General features: G+C 40.9%; 2 protein-coding genes across 3 annotated transcripts in view; one reads left to right on the forward strand and one right to left on the reverse strand.

Moving 5' to 3' along the window:
- Positions 1-2,845: 2,845 nt before the first annotated feature.
- cyb5d2 (cytochrome b5 domain containing 2) lies at positions 2,846-7,891 on the reverse strand. 2 transcript variants are annotated; one of them, XM_088906988.1, is made up of 5 exons: positions 7,375-7,891; positions 6,756-6,896; positions 5,982-6,168; positions 5,089-5,302; positions 2,846-2,935 (listed from the first exon to the last, which is right to left on the reverse strand). In XM_088906988.1, the coding sequence occupies exons 1-4, from the start codon at positions 7,658-7,660 to the stop codon at positions 5,137-5,139; spliced, it is 780 nt and encodes a 259-aa protein (XP_088763114.1). In that variant the 5' UTR covers positions 7,661-7,891; the 3' UTR covers positions 2,846-2,935; positions 5,089-5,136. The 2 variants fall into 2 exon arrangements, with proteins under 2 accessions (XP_088763114.1, XP_088763113.1); XM_088906987.1 differs by lacking the exon at positions 2,846-2,935 and having other exon boundaries at positions 4,749-5,302.
- A 1,316-nt stretch (positions 7,892-9,207) lies between these two features.
- zzef1 (zinc finger, ZZ-type with EF hand domain 1) overlaps positions 9,208-25,313 on the forward strand; it is a 42,403-nt gene continuing 26,297 nt past the window's right edge. The window contains exons 1-28 of the mRNA XM_088907045.1: positions 9,208-9,763; positions 10,599-10,743; positions 10,884-11,078; positions 11,814-11,997; positions 12,440-12,639; positions 13,080-13,290; positions 13,540-13,656; positions 14,031-14,209; positions 14,966-15,067; positions 15,334-15,425; positions 15,714-15,862; positions 16,797-16,905; positions 17,221-17,436; positions 18,037-18,137; positions 18,358-18,527; positions 18,857-18,990; positions 19,460-19,530; positions 19,680-19,794; positions 20,519-20,675; positions 21,397-21,518; positions 21,795-21,917; positions 22,144-22,313; positions 22,582-22,663; positions 23,012-23,213; positions 23,701-23,834; positions 24,231-24,471; positions 24,901-24,980; positions 25,211-25,301. Coding sequence (XP_088763171.1) covers positions 9,350-9,763; positions 10,599-10,743; positions 10,884-11,078; positions 11,814-11,997; positions 12,440-12,639; positions 13,080-13,290; positions 13,540-13,656; positions 14,031-14,209; positions 14,966-15,067; positions 15,334-15,425; positions 15,714-15,862; positions 16,797-16,905; positions 17,221-17,436; positions 18,037-18,137; positions 18,358-18,527; positions 18,857-18,990; positions 19,460-19,530; positions 19,680-19,794; positions 20,519-20,675; positions 21,397-21,518; positions 21,795-21,917; positions 22,144-22,313; positions 22,582-22,663; positions 23,012-23,213; positions 23,701-23,834; positions 24,231-24,471; positions 24,901-24,980; positions 25,211-25,301 — 4,306 coding nt within the window. The 5' untranslated portion in view covers positions 9,208-9,349. The remainder of the gene's footprint in view (positions 9,764-10,598; positions 10,744-10,883; positions 11,079-11,813; positions 11,998-12,439; positions 12,640-13,079; positions 13,291-13,539; positions 13,657-14,030; positions 14,210-14,965; positions 15,068-15,333; positions 15,426-15,713; positions 15,863-16,796; positions 16,906-17,220; positions 17,437-18,036; positions 18,138-18,357; positions 18,528-18,856; positions 18,991-19,459; positions 19,531-19,679; positions 19,795-20,518; positions 20,676-21,396; positions 21,519-21,794; positions 21,918-22,143; positions 22,314-22,581; positions 22,664-23,011; positions 23,214-23,700; positions 23,835-24,230; positions 24,472-24,900; positions 24,981-25,210; positions 25,302-25,313) is intronic.

The raw sequence follows: 25,313 nt of genomic DNA on the forward strand, positions 1-25,313 counted from the left end.
TTGTACCCCTGAGGCAGGTCCTTAACCCGTTACTCCATTCCACCCAGCTGTATGATATTCCCTGACACGCTGGACGGTCCACCTGCGACCAAGTCCCAGCTTTCCGTCAAAGGCAACCAGATTTTGGACCAGAATATCCAGAGAGTTAGGAAGGAGACTTCATGATGCCATCGATCTCAAAAGGGCCCCTGGGCTAGTGGCAGCAAAAGAGCCCCACAGCATCATCAACAAACCACTGTCACATGTCATGGTGGGCATGAGGCTCTTTTCTTTGTATGCATCCCTCTTCTGATGCTAAACGGGCTGATGGTGGTTAGTGGCCCCATAGTTCAATTTTTCTCTCATCTGACCATAGCCCTCGGCTCCAATCAAAATCCCAGTGGCGTTTGGCAAACTCCAGCCGGTTCAATTAGTTATCTGTAAGGGCTTTCTTCTGGAACGCCTCCCAGATAGATTGATGGCATGGATGTACTATCTGATTGTTGATTTGGAGGCTGAGTGACCCCAAGAGTGACCCTTGGGTTCTTTTCTTGCCTCACTCTCCCATCTTCCTCACACTGGGGGACGAGATGCACTTGCGTCCTTGAAGAATTAACCACTGTTTTGCACTTGATGATTGTCCTAATAGTACTAAGGGTATATTTGACTTCTTTTTTTTAAGTTCTCCCATTTTGTGGGCATAAAACATAACTCATTATATGTGCTGTTAATTTTATACAACTTTTGTTCATCTTTATCTCAAAGGTGCCAATAATTCTTGGGCCCGCTGTTTTGTATTCTCCTTTGGAAGGCAGAAACCCTGTAAGCTTTTGCCTGTTGTGTTGCCTTAAAATTTTATAAAGCTGCCTCGCCAAATTCAGAACCTGCCTGACACACGTGGAAGCTGGTCTGCTGTGGAAATAGCACATTTTTTTCAATTTTCCCACCCTACAGCGAACATAAAACACATGACCACAAGGAAGGTTACAAAAAATAAGTACAACTTTTATTTTAAGATATGACTGCTACAAAATACAATTGAAGTGAAGCTTATGGCTGCATATTTCCTCATACCTGATCACTTTAAATCAACACAATGCTGAATGAGTCTCATCCCTGTGATCGGCTACCTGATACACCGTGGGTGTGCTAATTTTGAAGTCTTTGTTCTAGCAAGTCTGGATCTGGCGTCGAGTTTTTTTTTTCTAGCAGTTCCTTAGTTCTTGAAATGTAAAATAAAAACACTCGGTTGTTGGTGCTGGTCATGCTCTGCTCCCGCTTTAACTTGAATTTTAAATTGTATTGTTACCAGTGCTTCCCTTTCCGGTTTGGGTTTATTGATACTGGTCTCTTAACTCGCGCTGCGGTCGTGACTGCGTTTGCTTTGGCTTCAGTCTCTTTTAAGGGCTTATCGGAAACCCAATTTTAATGACGGAAAGCGCTGGACTGATAGTCTGGCAGGCACGGAGACCAGCAGCAGTGGGAGCGCTCCCGCAGCGAAAAGGAAAATGCCCGACGAACTCGGGATTGGAAGTTTTTTCAATGCTTGTACGATCAATGGAAATGTTCAAAAAATGTGCACAAGAACTAAACAAAAAAAAAAACCAAGTCATTTATTCCCTTATCATATTGGCTAGCTAATGTTTCTGGCCTATATTCTCTGGCGGAGGAATGTAAACAGCTTAATTTTCGTGTTAAAATTCATTCTATACAGCAATCGCCTATTTGTTTAACAGTTTTATAAAAGCAATAAGACACTCGAGGCCTGTGCTATAGCGTGAATATAGTCACAGTTAAAATGGTTGCCGCTTAGGACTTAATTAACATAACATTCTTATTGCACTGTTTGTTATGGAACAAATATCTGCTTAGGTAGACTACTCATCCCAACCTTAATAAACGCTGCCTGTTTAGCTGTTGTAAAACACCGGCGTTTGGCTAGAGAAAACATTAATAAAAAAGGAACAGAAATGCAAAAAAGAAAAATCGCAAACGTTAGCAGTATTATTACAATTGATAGTATTAATGGAAAATAAAACTTAAGAAGCCGGATGATTTAGCAATTACAAAAATCAAACATGAACTAACTTTTCGTATTGTTGATTACTATCACAATAGTAACACAATCAAGTCCAGTATCGGTGTGTAGCTGCGTCAGCATGCGTAGGCTGCAAAGGAACAATATTCATGCTGAAGAAAAGAAAAAACACAACGTTTCGGCCGTGGAGCCTTCTTCAGGTGACACGCGTTGTGTTTTCTTTCTTCTCTTTTCACCATGGAATAAACCTACTACTTGCTCCTTTTGAGCCTATAGTATCAGCAATGAAATGATTACACGGCGCTCTGACTTATCTGATCCAGCACACACAAAACAAGCTTGTCTTTTGAAAGTTGCGACTGCGGGAGGTTACCCGCCGTTCCCAAATACTGCATTAGTGCACCTCTGGAGACAAACCTTCTCTTCAAGAGCCATTCCACTGAGGGCAGGTAATCCAGGATTCTTAAAAACGGGTTTTCACTCCCTTCAGAGGAAACGCAACCAAGTTTTCCCATCAGTTTTTCCAAATCCTGAGGCTTGAGGCTCCTAAGTATTTCCAAGCATTGACTTTTTTCGTGATATTTCAGCCGGGGTCTCCATTTCCCCCTCATCTCCCAACTTTCTTCGATCTTCTTTGCGATCTCCTCCTTGGTTTGGGATGGAGACACACTGAGGCATTTCTCCAGCGCATACGCGTAGAGGGTATTCTTGCTGAGCGCTGCGCGCCTCAGGAGCTCGGTGGAATTCAAACTGTGTTTAATGACGGTGTTAATCATCATGGATTTGGTGAGCTTCTTGCAGCCCTGCCCGACTGCTTTCACCAGCTTTTCCAAATCCTTCGTCTCCAACTTTCTCAGAAGCTCCTTCCATAAATTCTCTTGAGACTCCATTATCCTATGGATGAGCGCTGTCGTAATCCTACAAAAAAAATCAGACCTTCGTGTGATAATTTGAACCGCCAATACTGCATATATTATCATTTCTGCGTTACTAGTTTTTGCAGTTAAGATTCAATAGCAAATACCGTTTTCTATTCTGCTGCTCTACAAAGTATTCATTAAAGATTATATAAATATTGTAACACTAAATAATGTTTTGTTTTAAACGATAATAAAGATAACAGTGCTTACTTCCTGTATTAAAAGATCGGATACCGAGAGGTAAGATTTTTTTCCGCACTTCTTGTCAGCAGCCGGAGCAGAAATGAAACCAAAACTAGCTGAGGGGAATGGTTACACACCCTACTCTTGCCTGAGGTACAGAGGGTGTGTCATTCACCACAGCTCCTCTAAAGACCTCCCAGAAAGTAAATAGCCCGGTTGTGCAATACCGCAATACTAGTGTAAGACACGATTTAGTCAATGTTAAAAGAGTTTTGAGTTTTAAAAATAATGATAAGTTTCAGATGTGAGAGTGTGAAAGGTCGTTGTGACGACACAGGAGCGAGAAGAGAGTGAGGCGGGCGGCTAAGGGGAGAAACATTTAAACGACTTGAGGAGTTAAGATAATCGATTTGTGTGTGTAGCGTGTATTGTGCTGTGTATAACAAGGCCGACTATAAAACTACTCTCTGAGGGAAGAGTATTCTGCCTCCTTCTTTTACTCTTCACCTGTCTGCGGGGAAGAGTTGTTGCGCTACCGAAACGGTCTGGTGAATGGCTATACCGCACCTGCCTACCCGAAAGAAAAAGTACGCCCCTACGGCTATATACAGGTACCTAGGAAATTAGCCGCTTCCATCAGCACAAAGGCGTAGATGATTGTAAGATTTTTCCAAGAACATTTCGTCCTGGACTCCACCTGCTGTGGCGTTGCTCCTGTATGGGATCCTAGCGAAACTTCTGACAGACTTCAGCCATTTCTCTGGTTATAAAAAGATGTCACCTTGACCAAAGCAAGACGAGTCCCGCAGAGTGGTTTTGTGTCCCACTGTGCCCTTCTGTAGGTGCTGCAGTGATTGGGGTGGAAACTGTGCAGGGCATATGTTGCAGGCAGGACTTCCTTCTAATTGCTTGGCTGTTTTCTTCAGGATACAACCTTCAAAAGCCTCCTGGCAGACTATGAACATCATTCTATCTTCAGCTAAAATTGTGGCCATAATTAATCATTCCAGTAGAATAAAATAACAGTATTTTAGGGGGTTTAAACCTTAATAGTTTGGAACAGTTTTTAACAGTGCAGTTGTCATTAAAAAAAGTGTTTAAAAATGACAAATTATTGACTTAATAACCATATGCAACTGATCTTTATGAAAAGTCACTTTACTAGGACCGTTAAGTACAATATGTTGCTCATTCTTGTTCTCTTTTACATGTTTGTCTGAATTCTTCCACCCCATCAGCTCTTTTTTTAAAGTTCCTCCTTCAGTTAGGAGGTTTCAAAATGTCAAATGCAGTAGTGAAATGCATCTGAAATATCACCTGTCTAGAGGCCATTAGGCACCTCAAGACATAGCTCTTGGGTGATGCAAGCAGGAGTCTTTTGATTTTTTGAAGTTTGAATCTTAGATTGAATGTTCAATGTGTACTATGTAAGTGTAAAATTATTTCTGTTGGTGTTTTTATTTGGGCTGCATTGGGGCAAATTCCAATCAACTGTGTTGACGTATAAAGTATTAAAGTAAATTAATTCAGTATTTAGGTATTATGAACACAGCTTCAACATTTGAGTGTTTCTACAGAAACCTCGATCATCCTTCCACCCTCCAGGCCCAGTTAAACATTTAATTGAATTTATTTTTTAAAATACTTTTATTCACACTTTCCTGGGTATTTATATAAGTTTAGTAGTGAAGCACGTGATTTTTTTCCTAAAAACTATACATCCACAGATATGCCCTTGCCCAGTATAAAGATAAAGAACGCAGCAGCTTCTTGCTCTTATGAACAACACAGATGCTAATGGAGTTATTCCCTTATAATCTCAGAGCACTCATTTCAGCTCCTGCCTTGTGTAATGAGGGCCAGGAGTGGTCTGACGTCTGGATTTGGGTCAGATCGCATCAGCACCTCAGCGTCTGAACTGCTGCCTGACAACAGGACAGAAGGAAGGAAAACGGCGGGGGCTCATACTGCCTGACAGTCCTCTCTTGATCTCCCTCTTGAGCGACGGGCAGAGGGCTAGCTGTTGACGGCGCAGGACTCAGAGACGGGCGGGCAGCCCTCGTACTCCTGCAGGCGGGGGCTGGCCAGGTCCCTGACCTGCACACACACGCAGCGGGAGCTGCTGGAGCCCGGCTTGAAGAGCTTCCTGGGGACGCCTGCCCAGCCTCTGAGCACGCCTCCACTGCGGCAGACAAGAACAGCGGTCACCCTCCGACGAAACTACTTTGTGACCTCACTTAAATACAAGTCCATTTTTAACAGGCTGTGAGAGTAGCATTTTAAATACAAAAGTATAAGGAAAACTGGAACTACATGTTCTGAAGTGTTGTTAATTCTTAGCAGTACACACCCATGTACTGAGAGATGCATGATGACAAGACTACTAACTTTTCTCGTTTTGAGAAATGTCAATAATACTTAAGGCTTGTGCTCCCTCTAGTGTTGTAGTGTCACTATGGCCTGCAGCCAGAACGCCAAGGAGTGAGGTTTTAAATGGATTATTTTTCGTTAAAGTCGGTCACATGGCACAGCCCCAGTGTGAGTGTGTTTGCTTCTATGTGCCTGCCCTGCGATGGACTGGCATCCCGTCCAGGGCGTACCCTGCCGGGATAGATTCTGGCTCCCCTGCAACCCTGAATTTGAAGACGCAGTTAGAAAATGGAAGGCTGGATGATTTCGTTTTAAAGGGCCAATCACATAAGGTCTGTGCCATACACCAGTGCCCAGCAGCTATTCCACACTACTGATAAATGGTGTAAAAAACGTAAATACACCCAAGCTATTTGTACAGAGTGTCCCCCTGTACTGCCCCAGACGTGTATGTGCAGCTGTAGGGCGGGATTCTCCAGCTGGCAGCGTACCTCTGTGTGGAGCACCACACTCTGCCTCCCCTGTCAGCTCTCCAGTCCGAGTTGCAGGAGGGAAACCGCTGGCTCTCTTCCTCAGCCTGGGCCTTGAGCTTCAGCCCCTGCGCCAGCGTGACCTGGGCCTGCTGCAGTGCTGCTGTGGGCTCTCCCACCTCGCTGTAGAACCGCCCAACCAGCCTGCCTTCACACAGCAACATGCTGGCATGTTAATGTGGAAGACATTTTTTTTTTCCAATGAGACAAGACATTAGTTTCTTTTTCAATGAGACAAGACATTAGGTTTTATTAGGTCTTCATTCATTTAAGAAATACTGACTTGCATTAAATTATTGAACAAGAATATTCTACTTCGGTACATTTCTAAGACAAATGTTAAAGGTTTCACTCATGTCATACGTTCTTATTGTTATAATTACAATGTTGTCATGCTCTGCAAACAGTCTTATTCAGGGACACTTAAAATATACAACATATTAAACTTTCTTGTCCTTGTAGAATATGTACAGCAACAATCATGGAAATGCAACAAGCTGACAACGTGAAATCAAGATTTTGATTTGCGTTTATAAGCCTGGCAGGAAAACAGAAAAATCTTATCCATTGTTAATGAGAAGGAAGGTCGCTGATCATCTCTGTCTAAAATTACTGATAATGTCAGAACATTATACATGTGCCTCAGCTCTATCTGGACGTGTGCAGGCTCCTATACTCTTGTCCTAAGTAACAAGCATTGGTATTTCCCAAGAACTGCGCTTGCGATTTCCTTACCCACTGGCACATAATCCTTTTTGTATAAGGAGAGCCAGTCGAACAGAACCACCATTTCAGTGGGGGAGAGTCCCGTGATGTCATCCACCAGTCCGGCCTCGGTGAAGTCCCCGGTCACGAAAGCTCGGGAAGCATCTCTGCCTTAAATCAGACAATATGTCTACATTACTGTAACTGAACGGTACTCTAACTATGTAACGTATCTATAACAATACATAGGTTCTCAGATAACCTATGTATCTGAGAAAATCCCAAAGCCGTGTAGCGAAATCGCACTCTGCTCAGCTAAAAGCATTTCTCCAACTCTGGAGTCCATTTTTACAAGACCTCTTTTATACAGCGGACTCGTACGTCTCAATTTTTGCACACGATGCGAACAATATTTTAGTCATTTGGAGTTCTGCTATTCCTGTCCCTACATCCGAGTCTTGAAGGGTGAAATTCAGGAACAATAAACTGCTGTACCACAAACACGAAGTGGATAAAGTATATGACACTGTACATAACCACAGTACATACCGTAGAAATTTCTAGCAGGGTCTCACGAATGATTTGCGTGGGTGTCACGGCAGACACATTTATGCGCATTTGTAAATATTTATTAAGATGAAGGGTTCACCTGCAAAGAAGTGGTAAGCACCGCCTGGTCCGTAGTGCTTCCTTCCCTTCCCGACATCAAATACCTGTCCCAAAATTGACAGGTACAAGCCTCGACTGCCCGGCTCTCCGTTGTACAGAGAGAGTTCATCTTCATTTAAAAGCCGAACCGATGCTTGTGCTGTCCAGGCTGCGGGCATGAAGGACTTCGCCCTGTCCAGAATATTAGTTTCCAGCAGCTTCCTGGTCTGCGGCGTCATCAGGATCGCTATAGCCACGAATATCACCGCCACAAAATACTTCAGCATGATGGCCCGAGGTACTGTATATTAAAATATTTTGCTCGCCAAAAGATTTAAATAATACACGCTCTTATATTACACTGCCCAAGTTAATCGGCGTCTCCATGTTGTATTTTGTGATTGACGAGCACCTCAACGTTCAACAGAGAAAGCGGTTCTGAAAAATGCAGGAACTGAAAGATTCTTATTAATAGCCACCAGATATTATTATTCTGCTGCGTCCTTAACACTTGCTATGAAATCTTTTTTTCCGGTTTTGTGACCATTTCGGTGTCCCCTTAATTTATTTCCCCGGTGAACAGTCCTCTTCACCGTTTGGAGACACCAAATAATAAAACACTAGCTGTCTAAATTGGTAGCCCCTGTGCTTTTTTTTTTTTAAAAAAAACAACATTTATCCTTAATTCGTATACTTTCAGGAGCCTTCTGGAGTAAAGCGTATTTTGCAGGAATTTCAGCATTTAACGAGTTTATCATCGACCAAGAGATGTAAAGCACAACCCCCCCCCCCCCCCACTAAATTTGTAAAAGGTTTCCTGTTGCCTGGAGAAAGAAAAATTCTAACTGACATAAACCGAAACGTTGCAAACTTAATTTTAAATGTAACAGTATAATTTAGACAATTTAACAGAAAGCAATAAAACATTGTTAGTTGCATTTAATAAAATTGTTAGTTGGACTTAATAAAACGTATATATTGCGTCTATGTCATTAGTGAATTCATTATGAAAAAGAATGAAAAAGCCAAGAGACTTTTTGATCAATTATTTATACTTTGTCAGTGGGTTAATTTCTGGTTCAATTTATCCTAGCAGCATGGGAACCCTACAAGGAGATTATGGGTTGCTCATAGGAGCATTTTTAGATAGGACACCGGGATTTCCATTTCCTGGCTATTTTTCTAAATATACACTGATGACGTCTCACTCTGGGATTTTTATATTATAGGCTGAAAAGTTTTAGTTATTATTGTACAGGAATTTTTTTATAATTAAAGAAATGATTAAATTGTGTTGTTAATCACTTTAAATGTAGTTCCCGTCTTTGAAATAAATGTAAATAAAAACTAAAAGAAACCTTTGATGTAGCAATCTAACCAGTGAATACTCCAGGTATCAAAATAAACCTGTTAATGTACTTAAGCTAAGTTAAAATATTTTTTTCTGAAGCCTATTACGCATAATTTAAATGTTTAAACTTCATTTATATTGCGGCCCAAATGTGAAAGAGGCATTAAGTTGCGTAAGTTATTTTCCAGACGGCAGAAAATAATTTGCCACTCTAATATTGTATGTCTACAGAGCACCTTACAATAAAAATAGGGGAAAAAAAAGTGATTTATACATGTAATAGAACTGTCAAATTTAAGATCATTTAACAATAGAGTTGCCCATTTGCCATTAACACTCATTTCATTGCAGGAACACTCTTGCGCGGGTGACACAATATGTACAACTGAGAATTTGTGTAGTAAACTGGTAAGTATAAATACCAGTCAGGCAGGTCAGACGCTGACTTGCGAATTAATGACGTGACGTCACGACGTACAGTACGCCTAATGCGGTAGTGACAGGCGCTGTGGGGAGACGGGCTGGGAGCGTCTCTGTGAAACAGGCAGTTTGGACAAACCCACCCGTTCACCTTCGCTGGCCGGGCCGCTAGACCACGCAGGAAAGCCCGAGGCCCCTGGCAGACATGGGGAACGCCGAAAGCGGCTGCGGAGGAGCTAGCGGCGACGAGGAGGAGTTGGAAACCGTGACTCCTGGCTTGGTTACGAACAGCCCGGCCTCCGGGGCTCCGGCTGGCGCCGGCGCTGGCGGGGGCAGCTCGGCAGCAGGCGGAAGAGGGGCGAGCGTCTCCCCGGGGCTCGTACCCTGCGGGGGGCTCCCACCGCCCGACGCCCTCCTGGAGCAGGTGAAGCTCAGGGAGGCTGCCGCCCGCATGAGCGACTCGTGGGTCGCCATTTCGGAGTCGGTGCTGGCCCGCAATGAGAGCGCCCTGGTGCGCTGGCTGGAGGAGCGGCTGAGCCGGGCGGAGGAGTCGGTGACCCTGGAGCAGTTCTGCGAGATGCTGGAGAGCCGCGACGCGCCGAGGGACGAGTGTGAGGAGGTGCGTGTTTCCAAACATCCCAGTTTGAGCCGGGGATGAGCAAACTTTATCTTGGTCTCGGATTTGCATGGAACTTTCCTATGGAGCTGTCATTCAGTCTAGAGAGAGGACTGGAGGAATGTGTGGTTCCTCCCAGCTGCCTTTAAAAGAAAAAAGCACCCTTTGCACATTTGTTTTCATTCCATGCGTTTTTGTGAGAGCTTGTTTTACTTGACGGAGGCTTTCCTTTTAGATCCACATTATCTGTGTCACTTCAGCAGACATCGGAATCAGTATTACACCATTGGGAGGCAACCTGAGTTTTTATGGGTGATTGAACTTTGTCACGGTGTGTTTGGAAAACGTGATTATTTTAGAGAAGGGTTTGGAGAGTGGCTGTGGGGACACTGCTGCTGTATCTTACAGTAAAGTTCTTTACCCAGATTTCTTCAGGCAGTCCAGCTCTATAAACTGGTACTTCTGTAAGTCAAATGAATAATAATTATAAATCTAGTCATGTACAGTAGCCATTTCTGTGTGGAGACAGCTGATAAAGATTGTGTTTCTTACTGAGTTGAACACATTAATACTGGTGTGTGTTCCGCCAGGGAACATTTCTTCTATATTCTACTACGGGACGGCTTTGGTCTAATTGATGTAAGAAAAGAAAGTGGGTCTAGACGTTTACTTGATATGAAAAGTAGAGGGTGGCGTTATGATGAAGTTTTAGGATCAATACACTCCCGGCCTGTACAGATGTGCTGACTGCCGCGATCAGCTGGGTCCTGCCTGCTATTCTTTGTTGCTAAGCCTGTCTCGCTGATTGTTTATAGACCTTTCTGCTCCATTCCCACAGGCGTTTGGGCAGTTTGATGCCGAGGGGGATGGCGTTGTTGATGTTGAGAACATGCTGATGGCTCTGAAGAACTGCAACGGGGCAAACCTCCAGGGGGAGCTCAGTCACGTCATCCGGCAGCTGCAGGCCTGCTCTCTCACTCCAGGTGTGGCATGGGGTGGCGACACAGTGCTGTGCAAACGTGAAGGAGCTTTTCCGGGCGTCTGGGCAAACGGCTGCAGTGTGTCAAGAGATTTCTAAGCCATACCTGATTGACTGAGTTTTCATGGGCACTTTGTTTTTCAGGCTTTGTTGACATTTTTTCCAAGTCGAAGGATCGCCTTGGGCTCCATGCCTCGAAGATCTTGAAGTTTCTGCATCGGAACAGGATCCCCAGCAGTGCCATTCCTTTCCCCATGCTGGAGGGCTACAACAGCATTTGTGCGATGAGGTCCTCTGTCATCCAGGACTTCTTAGATTTTCTCCTTCAGAAAGAGAAAGGTGAAGAACTCTGGGGCACACACTACCCATCTGTTGTGCAATAACTCTGATAACAACCAGCTTAAAACAGTCTTCTCGAGCAGACACCTTTCCTTAAGGTGGTAAAGGCAAACACACTCTCGGATATTCCCATACTGTATGGGTTTAAGGTGAAAAGGCGTTCAGATTGCTCCTGCATTTATTATAGGTTTTCAGGTAGAGCCAATGCGGAAATTGTCTTGGTAGTTTGTGTAAAAGTGGTCATCTTTAAATTATTAACATATTTCACTTCTTGGTGGAATGAGTATTAGGTTTTTGTGCTAGTTATGAACAGTTTAAGTTCAGCCAGCAGTAGAGAATAATATACATTTTTTTCTGAGCTACTGAGTAATCCAAGATTGTGTTCCTTATTTCCATGAGGGTCAAAGTACTATTCTTCTGTCTTCATATTTTGATTTTGATTAGATTCAATAATCCCATAAATGTATAGTTCTCTTAATTTGGTTGCCTTTCTTAAGCATAAGCTTAGATGACTAAACTTGTCAACTCATTGTGCTTGCAAGCACTGTCTCTTTTTTGTCATAGGTCTACTTCCAGTTGTTATTCATTTACTACATTATTGTGAAAAAGTTTAAGAGGTCAAGGACAAAATAGAATATCACAGACAGGCGTGGTATTTGTTTCTCATTTAAGTTTTAGAGCAGTATTTTCTGCTAAATGGTAGCATGTTTTTTTAGTAATAGACTTGTTCTCTAGATTTAGATATCCAGTACAGAGCTGAGCTCAGCCAGGATCCAGAGGTCGACAAAGTGAAAATTGTCACCCAGTGCTACAGCTTCATAGAAGCCTCTTCGAATGCTGCTGACATTTACAAGATGACTAATGGGGAGACCATGTCCTTTTGGCAATCTGATGGAAGTGCCCGATCACACTGGATAAGGTAAAACTACTTTCACTAGTTTTTGAATGTCATATGTACTCATTGAGTACGTACATCCATACAGATGTGGGATGATTTACATTTTATAAGGTTGTGAATACTAAAAATGTAAGGAAACCTGTAATCCCTTCTGAGTCAGCATATTACCATTAATCTGTTTTATATTCTATTATAAAGAATAGAATATTCTTTTAATAATAATAATTTTATTATTTAATCATTCTGTTAATTTTTAACAGTTTTGCAGATTTCAAGTAGAATTTAACTCCTGCGTTTTGGTGGTGTTTGGGAGTTAAGAAGTTAGGAGCCAATATAAATCACATGTAGCATGACATAACACTGTAATCAGCCAGTATCCACTGTAAATTTTGTGCCAGTAATTCTTTTACAGATGAACGTGATTTTCCTAGTGGTTTGGTTTCCCTGGCCTTGTTATTTGCAGGTTGAAAATGAAACCTGATGTCGTATTAAGACGCCTGGCGATTGCAGTGGCTTCCAATGACCACAGCTACATGCCCCAGTTGGTGTCTGTGGCTGTAGGGAAGAACCGGCGGTCCATGCAGGAAATCCGGGATATTCGGATTCCTAGTAACGTCACAGGATATGTTGCACTTTTGGAAAATGCCAATATCACCTACCCTTGTGAGTACAAACATATTTTGTTGCTTCCTGTTCTTAATCTCAGTTTAGCCTTTGGATTCCCTTTATTTTAATATACAATGAACAGTACATTAACTTTTCAAATAACATAAACCTATTTATCACCTTCTCTGTCCTCCTTAAAAATGTCAGGCTTGTTCTTTCTTTTCCACTATTTATATTGTAATACGTATTTGGAAATTGCTTTTTTGTTGTTGCACCAGTTCTGTGTTGTATTTCTTTGTAAGCAAAAAACACAGTTTTTAAAGCGTTGTCCTTCTTTGCAAAATGATTAGATGCACAAATATGGAGTAATGTTAGGCCTGTATGGTCCTTGGGTTATATTTACTTAAGAAACATAAATTGCTGAAAATTATGTGCAATCAGATGTTGTTGTATTACTTCGACTGCAGTTTTGCTTTCTATCCCAAAAATCCCTCCAGATGTTCAGATCAACATCAAGCGCTGCCTGAGTGATGGCTGTGACACACGGATACATGGCCTGAAGACCATGGGCTATCAGATCACCAAGAACAAGGAGGTGTCTGTGTCTGATGCTTCTGCTATCTGGTATCTGTCTCTTCTGACTTCTTTAGTGACGGCTTCCATGGAGACCAACCCTGTGCTGGCGCAGACAGTCCTGCAGAGCACACAGTAAGCTTCTCCTGTTCTAACTGATAATAGTGGTCTGCCCTAAAATCTGATCTTTAGAAAATGATTTTTTAAACTAACATGATTTGTTTAACCAGATCAATAGAAATGAACCCAAAAATGAACAAAGTGTTTGCAGAGAAAAGATTAACATGATACTGCAGCCACACAAAGGCACTGTGTCATAAGCGTTTTTGAATTAATTGTTGCGAAGCTGTCTTGGGTGCTGAAGCATGTATTCCTTTCATTCAGGAAAGCTTTGCAGCACATGCCACCATTGTCCTTAACTCCTGGATCCACTGAGTTCCCCAAATTCTTTTCGCCAAACATTTTGGAGGAAGTGGATGGATTTCTTCTCAGAATAGCGGAGTGAGTAAATTCCTGTGAGAATGGGTTGGATGTAAGTGCTAGAGGAAGATTTCTGCTTGCAAGAGTGCCTCAGGTTGAGAAGAACTGTGAAGACCAGTAAATTGAATACAGTAATTTTGTCAGCACAAGATAGAATATCCTGCATAACTCGTATACTTTTTTGCAAACTTACAGCAGTTTTGTCTCAGTCTAGGGTGCCACCCTTTCTATTGTTTACCCTATAAATATGAATTTCTGGATGGATAAAGGTGCCCCTACTATAAAAGCAAAGAGTTGAGATGGATTTAACAGTTACAGATTTGTCCTTTGTTCACTTTACCTGTACATAACTTGAGTATCCACATTCAATCAGATTTTGGGTTTCTCCTTGCCAGCTGCTGTGTGACCCCTGAAACGGAGATGACACTGCTGGCTTTTGCCCTGGCCAGGGGGAGTCTTGCCAAGGTGATGATGTCCCTGTCCATCATCAGTGACCATCTGGACACAGAGTACAGGGCCTCCTCACTCATCGCCTCCATGGCTGCAGTCAGACTCCAACTGCTGTATAAGAATGGTAACTTTGTTTCATTTGACCTGTCTTAAGTGAGGTGCTATGTAACAATACATAGATGTAATGGCCATTCTCACACTTGAATTCTTCTAAAATATAATTTCTTTCTATAGGCAGGTTCTAGCCAGAGCTGCACAGCAGCTGTTTAGTTTTTTTTTAGCCTATTTTGCCCTGATTTATACTGTTTTCACTCCGGCTACAGCTTGGGGAAGATGTGATATTTTAAGTTGTCACTAGATCAGGATTAAAAGTGGTAATAATACATTGTAACAAATCTTTTCATTCCTTAATTGACTTGATCTAGGTCTGAACAATGACAATTTTTAAAGGAAAATCTCCTTTTTTTCTCAAAAGCATACACTTTCATTATTCATATGAGTGCTAATCTCTTTTTCCAAATAACATATTCTAAGCGCTTCAGAAAACAGCTGACAGAACTTACTCCATGTTTTCAGTAAAGGAGCATTGTTTAATTTTAAAGGATATTGAAATTAAACCTGTAAGAAAAATCTTGCAATCTTGCTTTTGTAGATTAAGACTTTCATTGTAGAGTTTGGTCAAGGTAGAGACTATGAGTTTGCTGAGAATGGCATGTGAGCTAACGTACTCTTCTCTAAATCTAGGCATTATTGTTAACGTCATGAGCACATGATGATTATCTGTGAATCTAGTAGGAAGTTGGAATTAGCTTGATGATATTGAAAGTGTGGTGCAAAATGGCTGTCTCTTACAATTTTGCGTATTCCTGCTTTCTCTCAGGGAAGCCTCTCCAGCTGAGGCTACAAGCCTGTGACGTGAAGGGGAAGGAGGAAAAATCAGGGCCTGAGAACATGCTGATGGATCCTTCTACTGCAGGGGATGGTAGGGCCTTTGTCACAGGGGATGTCCCAGTCAAGTCATTCGGTATTGGTGTTACGAGGGAACATGCCATTTCAGGCATGAGTTCTTATAATTCATGGCGGTTCAGAAATCATTGGAAATATTTCATTAACCCATCACTATATTACTAATAATTGGTCTTCTGTTTCACTTGATATACTCAGTTTGTGTCAGATTAATAAACAGAATAACTGTATCTTTGCATTACACATAATGCAGTATTTTGTCACTTTTGTCTTTGTTTGTAGGTTTCCTCACAGAAAATGGAAAGAAAAGAGCTAGCATCATCTTATCAACAGAGGACCAAACAACCTTCCAGGTCACTCAGATGAAGATTAAAGTGAGTGCACAATTTTACTGTAACCATGCAGTGGCATGATGTGAACCAAACCGTCAGTTCTTTGTCTTAGCTAGGGTGGAGTTGAATTCAGTTTCTTTATCTCAGTTTATTATTTTAATTTTTAACTGTACCTGTTAAACCTTTGTGTAGTCTCCTTTATGCTCTGTCGTATGAAATACTGTAAAGAGGTACTGTCACAACAACTAAAATGTTAATTTTGTGGAATTTTGCATCTTTTGTACGGTGATGTCTATGGCTGTAAGCAGTTGTGTCCTTCCTAATTTGTAGGTGCGGAAAGGAGCAATTGGTGCCAAATGTGGTCTGATTTTTGCCTACAACGAGGTTGAAACAACATTTGACGCAGAAAAGCACTTCAAAAGGTTTAAGAAGTATGATGCATGGGACTTCAATGATTACCGTGAATTTGTAAAAAATGGGTAAGAAAAGCCTTTTGAAATGGATAGTTTTATATCTTTTGTGCTGAACAGATGTACCTTTTTTCTTAACAATATGTTTGTTTCATTTTGAAAATGAAATCCCACAGCATAGATTATTTTCCATAGTTATCATCCTCTACTCCCTGAACCCTATGGGGAAAACTAGCTTCACATAGATGACACCAATCCTCTAATAACCTTGTACATATTTTGTTTTCCTTGTTTGTGGAGTGTCTTTGTGTCCCACTCCGGTGGCTTAACACAATCCCTTAACCAATCCCTTTTGCATTGGTTGAAATCACGGCAACGACAGTGAAGAATATTAATTAGATCTTTTATGTTTGTCATGAAGTGAGAAATGCAGAAGTCTTGAAAAACAAAAGTGTGTGAAGAGCTTCTGACCTGTGAACTTCAGTGTTTAGGTGGAGAGCCAAAACAAAAACTAAAAAGAATTGGTAAAATTATTTTATTGTGCTCCCTTTTGGAATATTTTGTTCCCAGCTTTCTCCCCCTCCTTAATACGCTTTAGCTTTAGAGCAGCATAGTGGTTAACATTGCCACCTCCCAGCACTGGGGCTCTGTGTTCAGTTTCAGACTTGGGATTCTGTATGTGTGGAGTTTGTATGTTTCCCCATGTTTGGGTTATTTCTGAGCGCTCCAGTGTCCTCCCACAATCCAAAGACATACTGGTAGGTTAATTGGCTTCATGGAAAATTGGCCCTGGTGCGAGTGTGTGCAGGTCTGTGGCTGTGTGAGCCCTTTGATGGACTGGCATCCTGTCCAGGATGTATCCTGCCTTACACTCATTGCTTTGGCTCTCCCACAACCCTGCATTGGAAGAAGTGGTTGGAAAACGGATGGATGTAATTTTAAAGGAAGTAAAATGGTTTGCTTGGTCTAACAGAAGTGAAATAACCACTTGCTGTTTGTGTAGCACGAGCCAGCGTTCAGAGCTGGGGGAGGATGACCCTGTCGGCTGGTTTGAACTCGAGGATGACTGGAATGATGTGGAGGTCAAGCTGCAGCAGTGCTGCATTACAAAGGTTAGTGCGCTGGGCGCATGGGAGCCTGATACCCTTTACAGGACGAGTGAAGCAAGATCTGTCAAACTTTGTGAAGTCAGATAAGAGTGCTCACAAATTTAGAAGAAGTGATTAGCGTTGTCTCTTGCTTTATCATGTTTAAAAAATAGCATAGTAAACAATGAATGTGCCCTCTGCTGATTTTAGTTACTTCCATTTCAGGGACAAGTTTATACCTGCAATTTTAATATAGCATTATAAAGGTTTATGTACCATGTGTTTTGCAAAGAATAGTGGGCTTAGGGGTCTTGTCTTTTTTTTTTGTTTGTTTTCTAGTACTTGATGGTGAAATTCCTATGCACAAGACAAGAGACAGCCGAGCGTCTGGGAATCCAGCAGCTAAGTTTTAGCGGATACATGCGGCCTGGAACTGAGCACATAGACACGGAGAACCTGTACTTGCAAGGAGAGAATGCAGAGTCTAGTGTGATTTGCGGAGTTTCACTTATACAGAAAACACTCTACTTCATTCAGCAGCTTACACGTGACATGGTACTTATCCCCTTTCTAAGTAATATGGTAGTATCATTTCCTCCTCCTGGTGGCTTACTTCCTGATGGACTCTAGCAGAAGGCAGGCAATGAAAAGCATATTGCTTTGTTTTAATTATTTGTCTTTTCATCAGAAACCAGCTCTGACATGTCTAATCTGAACTAATTCCTTAAAGTTAGCTTTATCAGACTGTGATGTTTTAAAATCTCTTTCCAAGTAGTTTAATCAAAATTGATGTTTTACTTTTGTATATCTAAGCTGATTTGTAGTTGCCATTGTTATTCTTTTCTGAAGTTATCGAGTGCAAAGTAGAATATTTTGCCAATGGTGTTCCACGTTTTGTGTTAAGACATGAAACAAACCATAATTCAGGACCATGTTCCAATTGCAAAATACAAACATTTAGCTTGATTCTGTCCATTGGGAGCCCACCATCATGTATTAATTTATAATGTGCAAGTAATAAGTTTTAAAACTGCATTTCCTCTCTCATGCAGAGAATTCTTTAGTTTACAAAGGATAACATTCAAACATTTTGCTGGAACATTTTTGAGGTCTCGGTTTTAAAAGGTTTCTGCTTTGTAATTTTCTTGACTTCAGGTAACTCAAGAAACATCCATGCTGAAACAGAAATGTCTCCTGGACTTCAGTGGTCTGAACCTAGAGCTGTTCTGGAACTTTTATAACAAACTCCTAAAAAAGTAAGTATGTGAGTATGTTGAGAAAGGAGAGATTTAAGATAAACTGCTTGGGTAAGGACTCCGAGAGAGTCAGGGGTGCTCGTTTTAAAATGCACCTCCATAAATAAATTTCTATAAGTGTTCCCCATTTCATTCTTCTTAATCTTCATGCATGCGGGAGGATAAAAAATTGCTGGCACTCGGTTTATTCGATTGACTGCGATTTCTCTTTTTATTTTAGTGAGGAGGTAGAGGCTATGAAGACCCGGATCTTGCTCCTGGAGCTCCTGCAGAGCTGTTTCCCTGTGCTGTCTGCCAGAGTCGCACCTGGAGCACCAGATGGAGCCTCTTGCAGCACAGAGCCGGAGCAGCCAGGGGCAGTGAAGGAGCTCTACACACACCTCTGCGAAGGTGAGGTCCCACACCTGAATGCTGCACCCAAGATGACATCACACTGGCTTGTCCAGTGACCCAGTGCACTCCAGCAGTGGGTTTTGTGGAAGTGTATTGAAATGCTTTTAATATGGTAGTTGATCTAGTCCTCAGCTGATGTACCTTTCGTTTGCCGAAACAGAAAAGGTAGATACTGAAAAGAAGCTTATATGACAGTGCTGAGCTTTCTCTCACCTGGGTTTATACCCATAAATCCATGTGATGACCAAACACTGCTGGTATCAAAACTTGAAAATGCTGGGTGCTGTAGTAAATGCTTAAAGAAGGTGTTTTAATCTCCTGAGCAGTGGTGGATAGCCCAGAAGGGGAGAGTGCTACAGACAAAGCTCTGAGAAAAGAAGCTGTCAAGACTATTCTGAATGGAGCAGCTGTGTTCTTTCCTGACAAGCAGAGCAGGAGAGACAAGCTCTTTGTTATGATGGTAAGTGAACTTCAGAAATACAGAGCCTCATACAGTTCTTTAATTGTAACTTGGAACCGTGACTAGTGGAAGTCTTTCAGCATTACCGATTTTTTTTAGAAGCAATATCCATATACTAGCCACGTCTTGCCAACTTATAGAAGCAAAGTAGTGGACTGAAGAATGTCTGGTTCTTATTGTCATGTAGTGGTTTCTGTGTAGGTAAAACCTTTGAGTGTTGGATGGTTTAAGGTAGCAGGAAGTCTTTTTCTTAAGAACGTAACCTTAATTATTTAAACCTAAAGATGCAAACAATGTGCAACATCATAAACATGTCTGTAGATTTGAATTATTGTTTTAAAATATAGTCAGGGAAGGTTTTATGAATCGAAAGCTCCTGTTTTCTTTTTAAATGATGGTTTTTGAAAGTAGTTTAGTTTGCACTGAAGGTTTTAATTAAAATCCTGTCCCTCTCTTTTTCCCCTTTCAGAAAAATATCACAGCAGATGATCAGCCGGAGTCCACAAAGCTGACATTTGAGTCTCTATGTAACTACTTTAGGTTAGTGGGGACCTTGGGTTTGCTGTCTCTATTTTAGTTTCCTCACTGGACAAGTAAACTGGGACCTCAATCACAAAATGTAAAATATCAGTACAGAGAAAGATGGTGATGCCTGAATGCCTTAGTACCATGTTTTCTGCTTTCACTAGTGGTCAAGACCCCAGCGGTTTGCTACTCCTTCCACCACAAGGTGCTCCTCCTGATTTCGACACCAGTCCAGTTCTCATGGTCATGGACTCCATGCTTTTGGTGGCAACCCGAGAGGTATGTAGAGAAATATCAGATTTTGGTTTATCGGGTCTGTGTTGCTTAAATAATATTGGTAGTGCTGTAAAATGTTAAATTTGTACGACAGAATAGTTTTTCCATAGATTCCTCGTGCATTGGTTAGAATGAATAAATTCCCTATATTTAACACTTTTTTTTCTGGAATGGAAGTAGAAATATGATTCTAGTTCTAATATCCCTTCTGGTACCTATTAAGTATAATCTGCAACTGTGTATCTGACAGAGCATACCCGGTAGACTCAGGAGGCATCTTCAAAAAGTGTTTAAAATAGCCAGGGATGGACACGGTGAAGGTCATTTTCTCATTCCTAATGTAGATTCCACAGATCTTTTCTGGTACAGAACCCCAGTATACTGATTTAGATGTTGACAACATATCCATAGCGGTCACATGTTACTTAATAAAATAAGTGAAAACTGAATACAAATACTGTACATGCAGTTGCCCAGTATTGTAGTAAGTTGTTGTTCATCAACCTCATCACAGAATACGTGAACATTTGATATAAAACGCAGCGTGTTCATAGAAGCATTGATTCATGTTGAAATTTAGCGTTCTGGTACAATACCAGTTAGGAAGCACATTGCTTGCCCTTGAGACTGTGTTCAGTATAGTGTTATGTACATCTAATCATGCTTTGTGGGGAGTAGATTTCTTGTGCATCTGGCAGGCTTACTGATGGTGTGGTGTTTGTTGCAGTGCGAGGTGATGATGGCGTGTGAGAGCAGTGGGCAGAGGAAGGTGCTGTTGTCCCTCTTCTGGGCTCTGCAGGGCAGCCTCCTGTCTTGGTGCTACCTCCAGCTCAAGGGAGGACCCAGCAGTGCTGCTGGTCTTGCCAGGGAGATCCTCCTCAAATGTAAGTGTCCCTCCTCCACAAGGTTTGGATTACATCTTCTGCATTTTAAATAGTTTATATTTTTATGTTCTATTGCCTGTATCACCTTAAACCCTTTGCTGGTTTCTGTGCTTTGCTGACATACGAAGCAATGTTTTCAGTGAAAATAGCATCTGGAAAGATTTCTCTAAGCTTCACCAGTGAACAGAAATGCAAAGTGCATTATTATTTTTTTTTCCCCCAAATCCAAAGCTTTCAGAATTTTTATCATCTGTTTTCATCAACTGTTTTTGCTAAGAATAAAGAATATAACATAATGATGTGTCACTGTAATTGGTTGTATGCATAAATTAGAAAAAGGAACATTTAAATACTGCTTTACAAGAGAGTGTTATACAATTATATAACTTATTTACCGGGAAATTATACATCATGATGAAATCAAGAATCAAGAATATGAAAAACCGTGAAGTGTCCCTGGCAATGATAGAAACATAATGACTGTTAAACTGTTACTAGGCTTGACTAACTATAATGTAATTAGGCTAAACTAAATATTTAATAAGGCCTTTTGTTTGATCTTTTTACAAAATCTGTTATAGGCAAAGGACCATCTTTTCATCGGTTACTGCAGTTGAGTATGTTGTGAGATTTTCTGAAACATATGCCATTGACTATTGAAGTACTCTATTCTCTACTTAAGTATAGTCCTCACTGGTGACATCTGAATGATCTTCCCTAGATGTTGATAGATTCCTCTTGGGCACAAAGATTATCCTGGTCTCCCTGTTGGAGAAGTACAGTGGAACAGAGATCATGGAGAGACTGAGCAGCTCTATTCTGGCCACAACTACAAGACAACTGGTACTGAAGAAAATAGTCAACTGTTAATTCTTCTGATTTTTGGATGCTAGCTTAGAATATGAAATTGCCCCCTTGGTGGTTAATTAAGTATTTTAAATTGAAAAAGAATAAGGAAACTTTATTATAGATAATTATATATATATTATAGATTTATCCCATAGCATCTGCATTGTTTAGTAGAGTTAGTTTGCTTCTTGGTATCCTAATATCCTGTGATGTCCTCAGTAAGCCATATCTAGCTAGATGCAGTATGTAATTTGTTTTATATTGTTTCAGGCCATTTTCCTGCTGGAGTTATGCTCCTTGGATATCCCGCACAGTGTCCTATTAAGAAGCTTTGCCTCATTGGTAGAATTACTCAAACGCCTGTGTAGTGAAACCGAGGACAGCTTCTCCAAGGTATGGACTTCCTGAAATCACCTTGCAGCAATCTGAGAAGAACCTGGTTTAATAGAAACCGCTTGCTGTAGAAATTATTCAATGAAGCGGTCAAAGTATAAATAATGTTTCAGGAGCTATATGGAAATGTTATATTTTTTGTTCCAACCATTTGTTGCTGCTTGGCTTCTTAACCCAAGATGTAGCCAGTCATAGCCATAGACGTAGTATTTCTCTCTCTGTCCAGGGGGATCTGGAGAATTGTCAACAGCCCCAGCAGCCTGTGGTGCTGAGGACATGGGAGATGGAGTCTCCACACAACTATGAGAACAGCCGTCACGAGACAACCGGTTTTGTTTGTCCAGGGGCTACATCCTTTGAAGTCGCTTTTGATGACAGATGTGAAACTGAAAAAAGGTACCTGTCAAGATTTTGAAATGTTTCCTTCATGCTAGTCAGGAAATTAGACCTAAAGCCAGTATAGTGAAACACTGGATTTTGTTCACAGGGCTTGTTATTGCTGTTCATGCTTAGATCTCATTTTTTCTTTTCAAATAATAAGCCACTCAGAACTAAAAGTGTTTAAATTTCCTTAATGAGCTCTTAAATGCTTGTTTAGATGTAAGACGCTTTCTTTTGTTTGAAATCATCTCCTTAAATTTCTGTTATGTTGGAATCCTGTTAGATACGACTACCTGGAGTTCACTGATGCCAGGGGTGGAAAGGTTCGCTATGATATGAAGGTTGGCACAGAGAAGTGGCCAAAGGTGGGGTTTCTTTGTCTTGATTGTGCCGATTAATTTTTCTAGATGAGTCAGTGAATGGATTGCAGAAATCCCAGACATGTTTTCAGGCATCTGATTTTGGATCAGAGTTTTAAAAGGAATTTAATTCTTTTTTCCTTTTCTTTAAAATTAACAATAAGTTCGATTTTGATGGATCAAGGTAGAACAGTGGTTTAGTTTAACATGTCTTCTGATAAAGAGCCCAAGAAATCAAACCAAATTGCTATGGTGATGGACGTGACAAGCCATGCTTAGGGCTTTGGCTATTAGCAGGACACTAAATCTAACATTGTTCTAATGCATGTCTGGATTATGTGCTTTAACCCACAGAAAGTCACATTTAAGGCTGGTCCACAGCTGCAGTTTCTCTTCCACTCTGACAGCAGCAACAATGAATGGGGCTACAAGTTTACAGTGACAGCATACGGCCTGCCTGACGTCACTGTGTCCTGGGTATCTGATCTGCAGCTCCTAGTGTCCAGGTTAATGGGTCGTCTGGCATCTCGAACAATGGCTCTGAAATCTCCCTATGGTGAGGCTGGTGGCCAGTGGGCCCATGGGTTTCTAGGGTGCACAGATGGCAATTTATTTTTAAAAAAAGGGGGCTTGGGAAACTTTTATGTTAGGTTAAAAAGCACTCTTAGAAATCTTATACCCTAAACCTAACAATACCCAAAACTGAATTCAAATTAAATTAAGAAAGGTATTATCCAATAACAGACATTCAGTTTTCCTCCTCTTCTTTATTATGTTTATAGTTTGTCAAGTAATTTTATTTTTTATGCACATTTGCTGATGTACTCGGGTGTAGTACTTTATAATGGTAGTTATCAAATTAATATTGGCCTGTTTAGACATTCTGGCCTTGTTGAAGATGTTGCAATTGGTTTGAACACAACAAAACTGGTACTTTTAATGTAAGTGGACCAAACAAAAAGAGCATGTATTATTTAGTACGTGTATATCAATCTGTAATTCTTGACAACATTTTTTATAATATTTTGTTCTTCCCTGCTTAGAGATCAGAAATGTTAAAGAGCTCCCTGCTGGAAAGATGTCGCATATTCTGAACTCCCCTCTGTGGAAGCCTCTCTTCCGACACGGGCTGCCTGAGGAAGACAGCTGCCCGCAGTGCAGTGCTGACAAGAAGAAGGTAATCTACAGGTGTAGTCCTGTTAAATGTACAGTGTGTGTAATCCGCTAAATATATTTTTTAAAAACTTTTGCATTAGTAATTGTGCAGTTCAAAAGTCTGTAATTTTGAATGTCTCCGTTGAGTCATATGTAAGTATTTCACTTCTCTTCTTGTACATGAGAAACCATCCATGTCAGCAGTGCAGTTTTAGTAAATGTTTTTCTTGTTATGCACTATAAGGTTCCTTTCTTCAGATGTGTTGATTATGAGTAAGCTGATTATTCCTTGTAATTATATAAGTCTTTAATTATCCTATTAAACTGATAGTATAAAATACCCGACTACAGCTTTTCAAAGCTCTAGTTTTAAATTGTGTTGATTCTTTTAATGCATTTCCACTTTATTCATTTATAGGTCAATGCTTGTTCCAGTGAAGATTTCAAACATTTCCTTGTTGACTTTGCCCGCTGGGACCCCTCCAAAGAGCCCTCAGATGCCAAGACTGGTCTCATGAGAGCACTCATGCTTGCTTGTAAGAAGCAACCATCCAGAAATGAGATTGCTGCTGGGTCAAAGGTCGACCAGGCTGTCAATGCCATCTGGGCGGTGATGGTTTACCACACACCTGTTTTGCACGCTGCCCTTAGGAGCTATGGTATTTACATTTCAGTTTTTTTTTATTGTACTCATGTGAGATGTATTTTGTTTTTGCTTTAGAGAGGAGGCTCTTCTGACTCTCATTGGGTAGTTCATGCATGGATCACTTTGCACTTCAATTCAAACTGTATTATTATCCTGTAGGGGACATTCCCCACCTTTTCAGATATAAAAATGTAAGTGTAACAAGATGATTATCTAAATTGGGAGAAAATAAAGTAGTGTAATGATTTTAACATTTAAAATATATAATGTGTTTATAAATATACATTTACCAAACAAGCTGGTTGGACTGAATGGCCCCCTCTCATTGTGACCTTTATTAGATTATATACCAGCAGCTTCAACCTTTTCTCAACAGCTTCAGCTAGAGCATAATGGAGGGGTATATTGCTGTACCTAAGCATTCATTTTTTCTTGCTGGCAGTTTCCCAAGGGGGTCAGGCTGTGCTGAGTGAAGAGTTTGTCCAGGTGTATGCACTAGCTGAGGGGATAAGAACCTGGATGGTGAGTTGGAATAATCAATAAATATTTTCACTTATTTCCTTATTTTTAATTAAATAATTATTGAATATAAGCTTTGATTCATGACAAGCCCACTTTCAGTAAACCTCCTTTGTTTCGTAAACACTAGTAAAATGTCATATTCATATCTTAAGAAGTAAAAAATATTAATTATGTCTATTAAAAATGCTGGTGGAGCACCGATACTCATATCTGCTGTTGTCCGCCTGCAGCTTGAAATGAAACAAAGATACCTGGTGGGAAAAATGAGTCAGGCCGATGAGAAAGACGAGGATCTCTGTGAAGTCAATATGGAATCTCTTGGTAAGCAATATC

The sequence above is a fragment of the Atractosteus spatula genome, chromosome 27 (genome assembly GCF_055471065.1).
Source record: "Atractosteus spatula isolate fAtrSpa1 chromosome 27, fAtrSpa1.hap1, whole genome shotgun sequence".
Lineage (NCBI taxonomy): Eukaryota > Metazoa > Chordata > Actinopteri > Semionotiformes > Lepisosteidae > Atractosteus > Atractosteus spatula.

Bases quoted from the DNA above. Each gene is read 5' to 3' on its own strand.
- cyb5d2 (XM_088906988.1), bottom strand. From the start codon at position 7,660: ATGCTGAAGTATTTTGTGGCGGTGATATTCGTGGCTATAGCGATCCTG. The intron at 6,897-7,374 runs GTGAACCCTTCA...GTCTGATTTAAG, and splicing joins TGCTTACCACTTCTTTGCAG to GCAGAGATGCTTCCCGAGCT. The intron at 5,303-5,981 runs GTACGCTGCCAG...TGTCTGCCGCAG, and splicing joins GTGTGGTGCTCCACACAGAG to TGGAGGCGTGCTCAGAGGCT.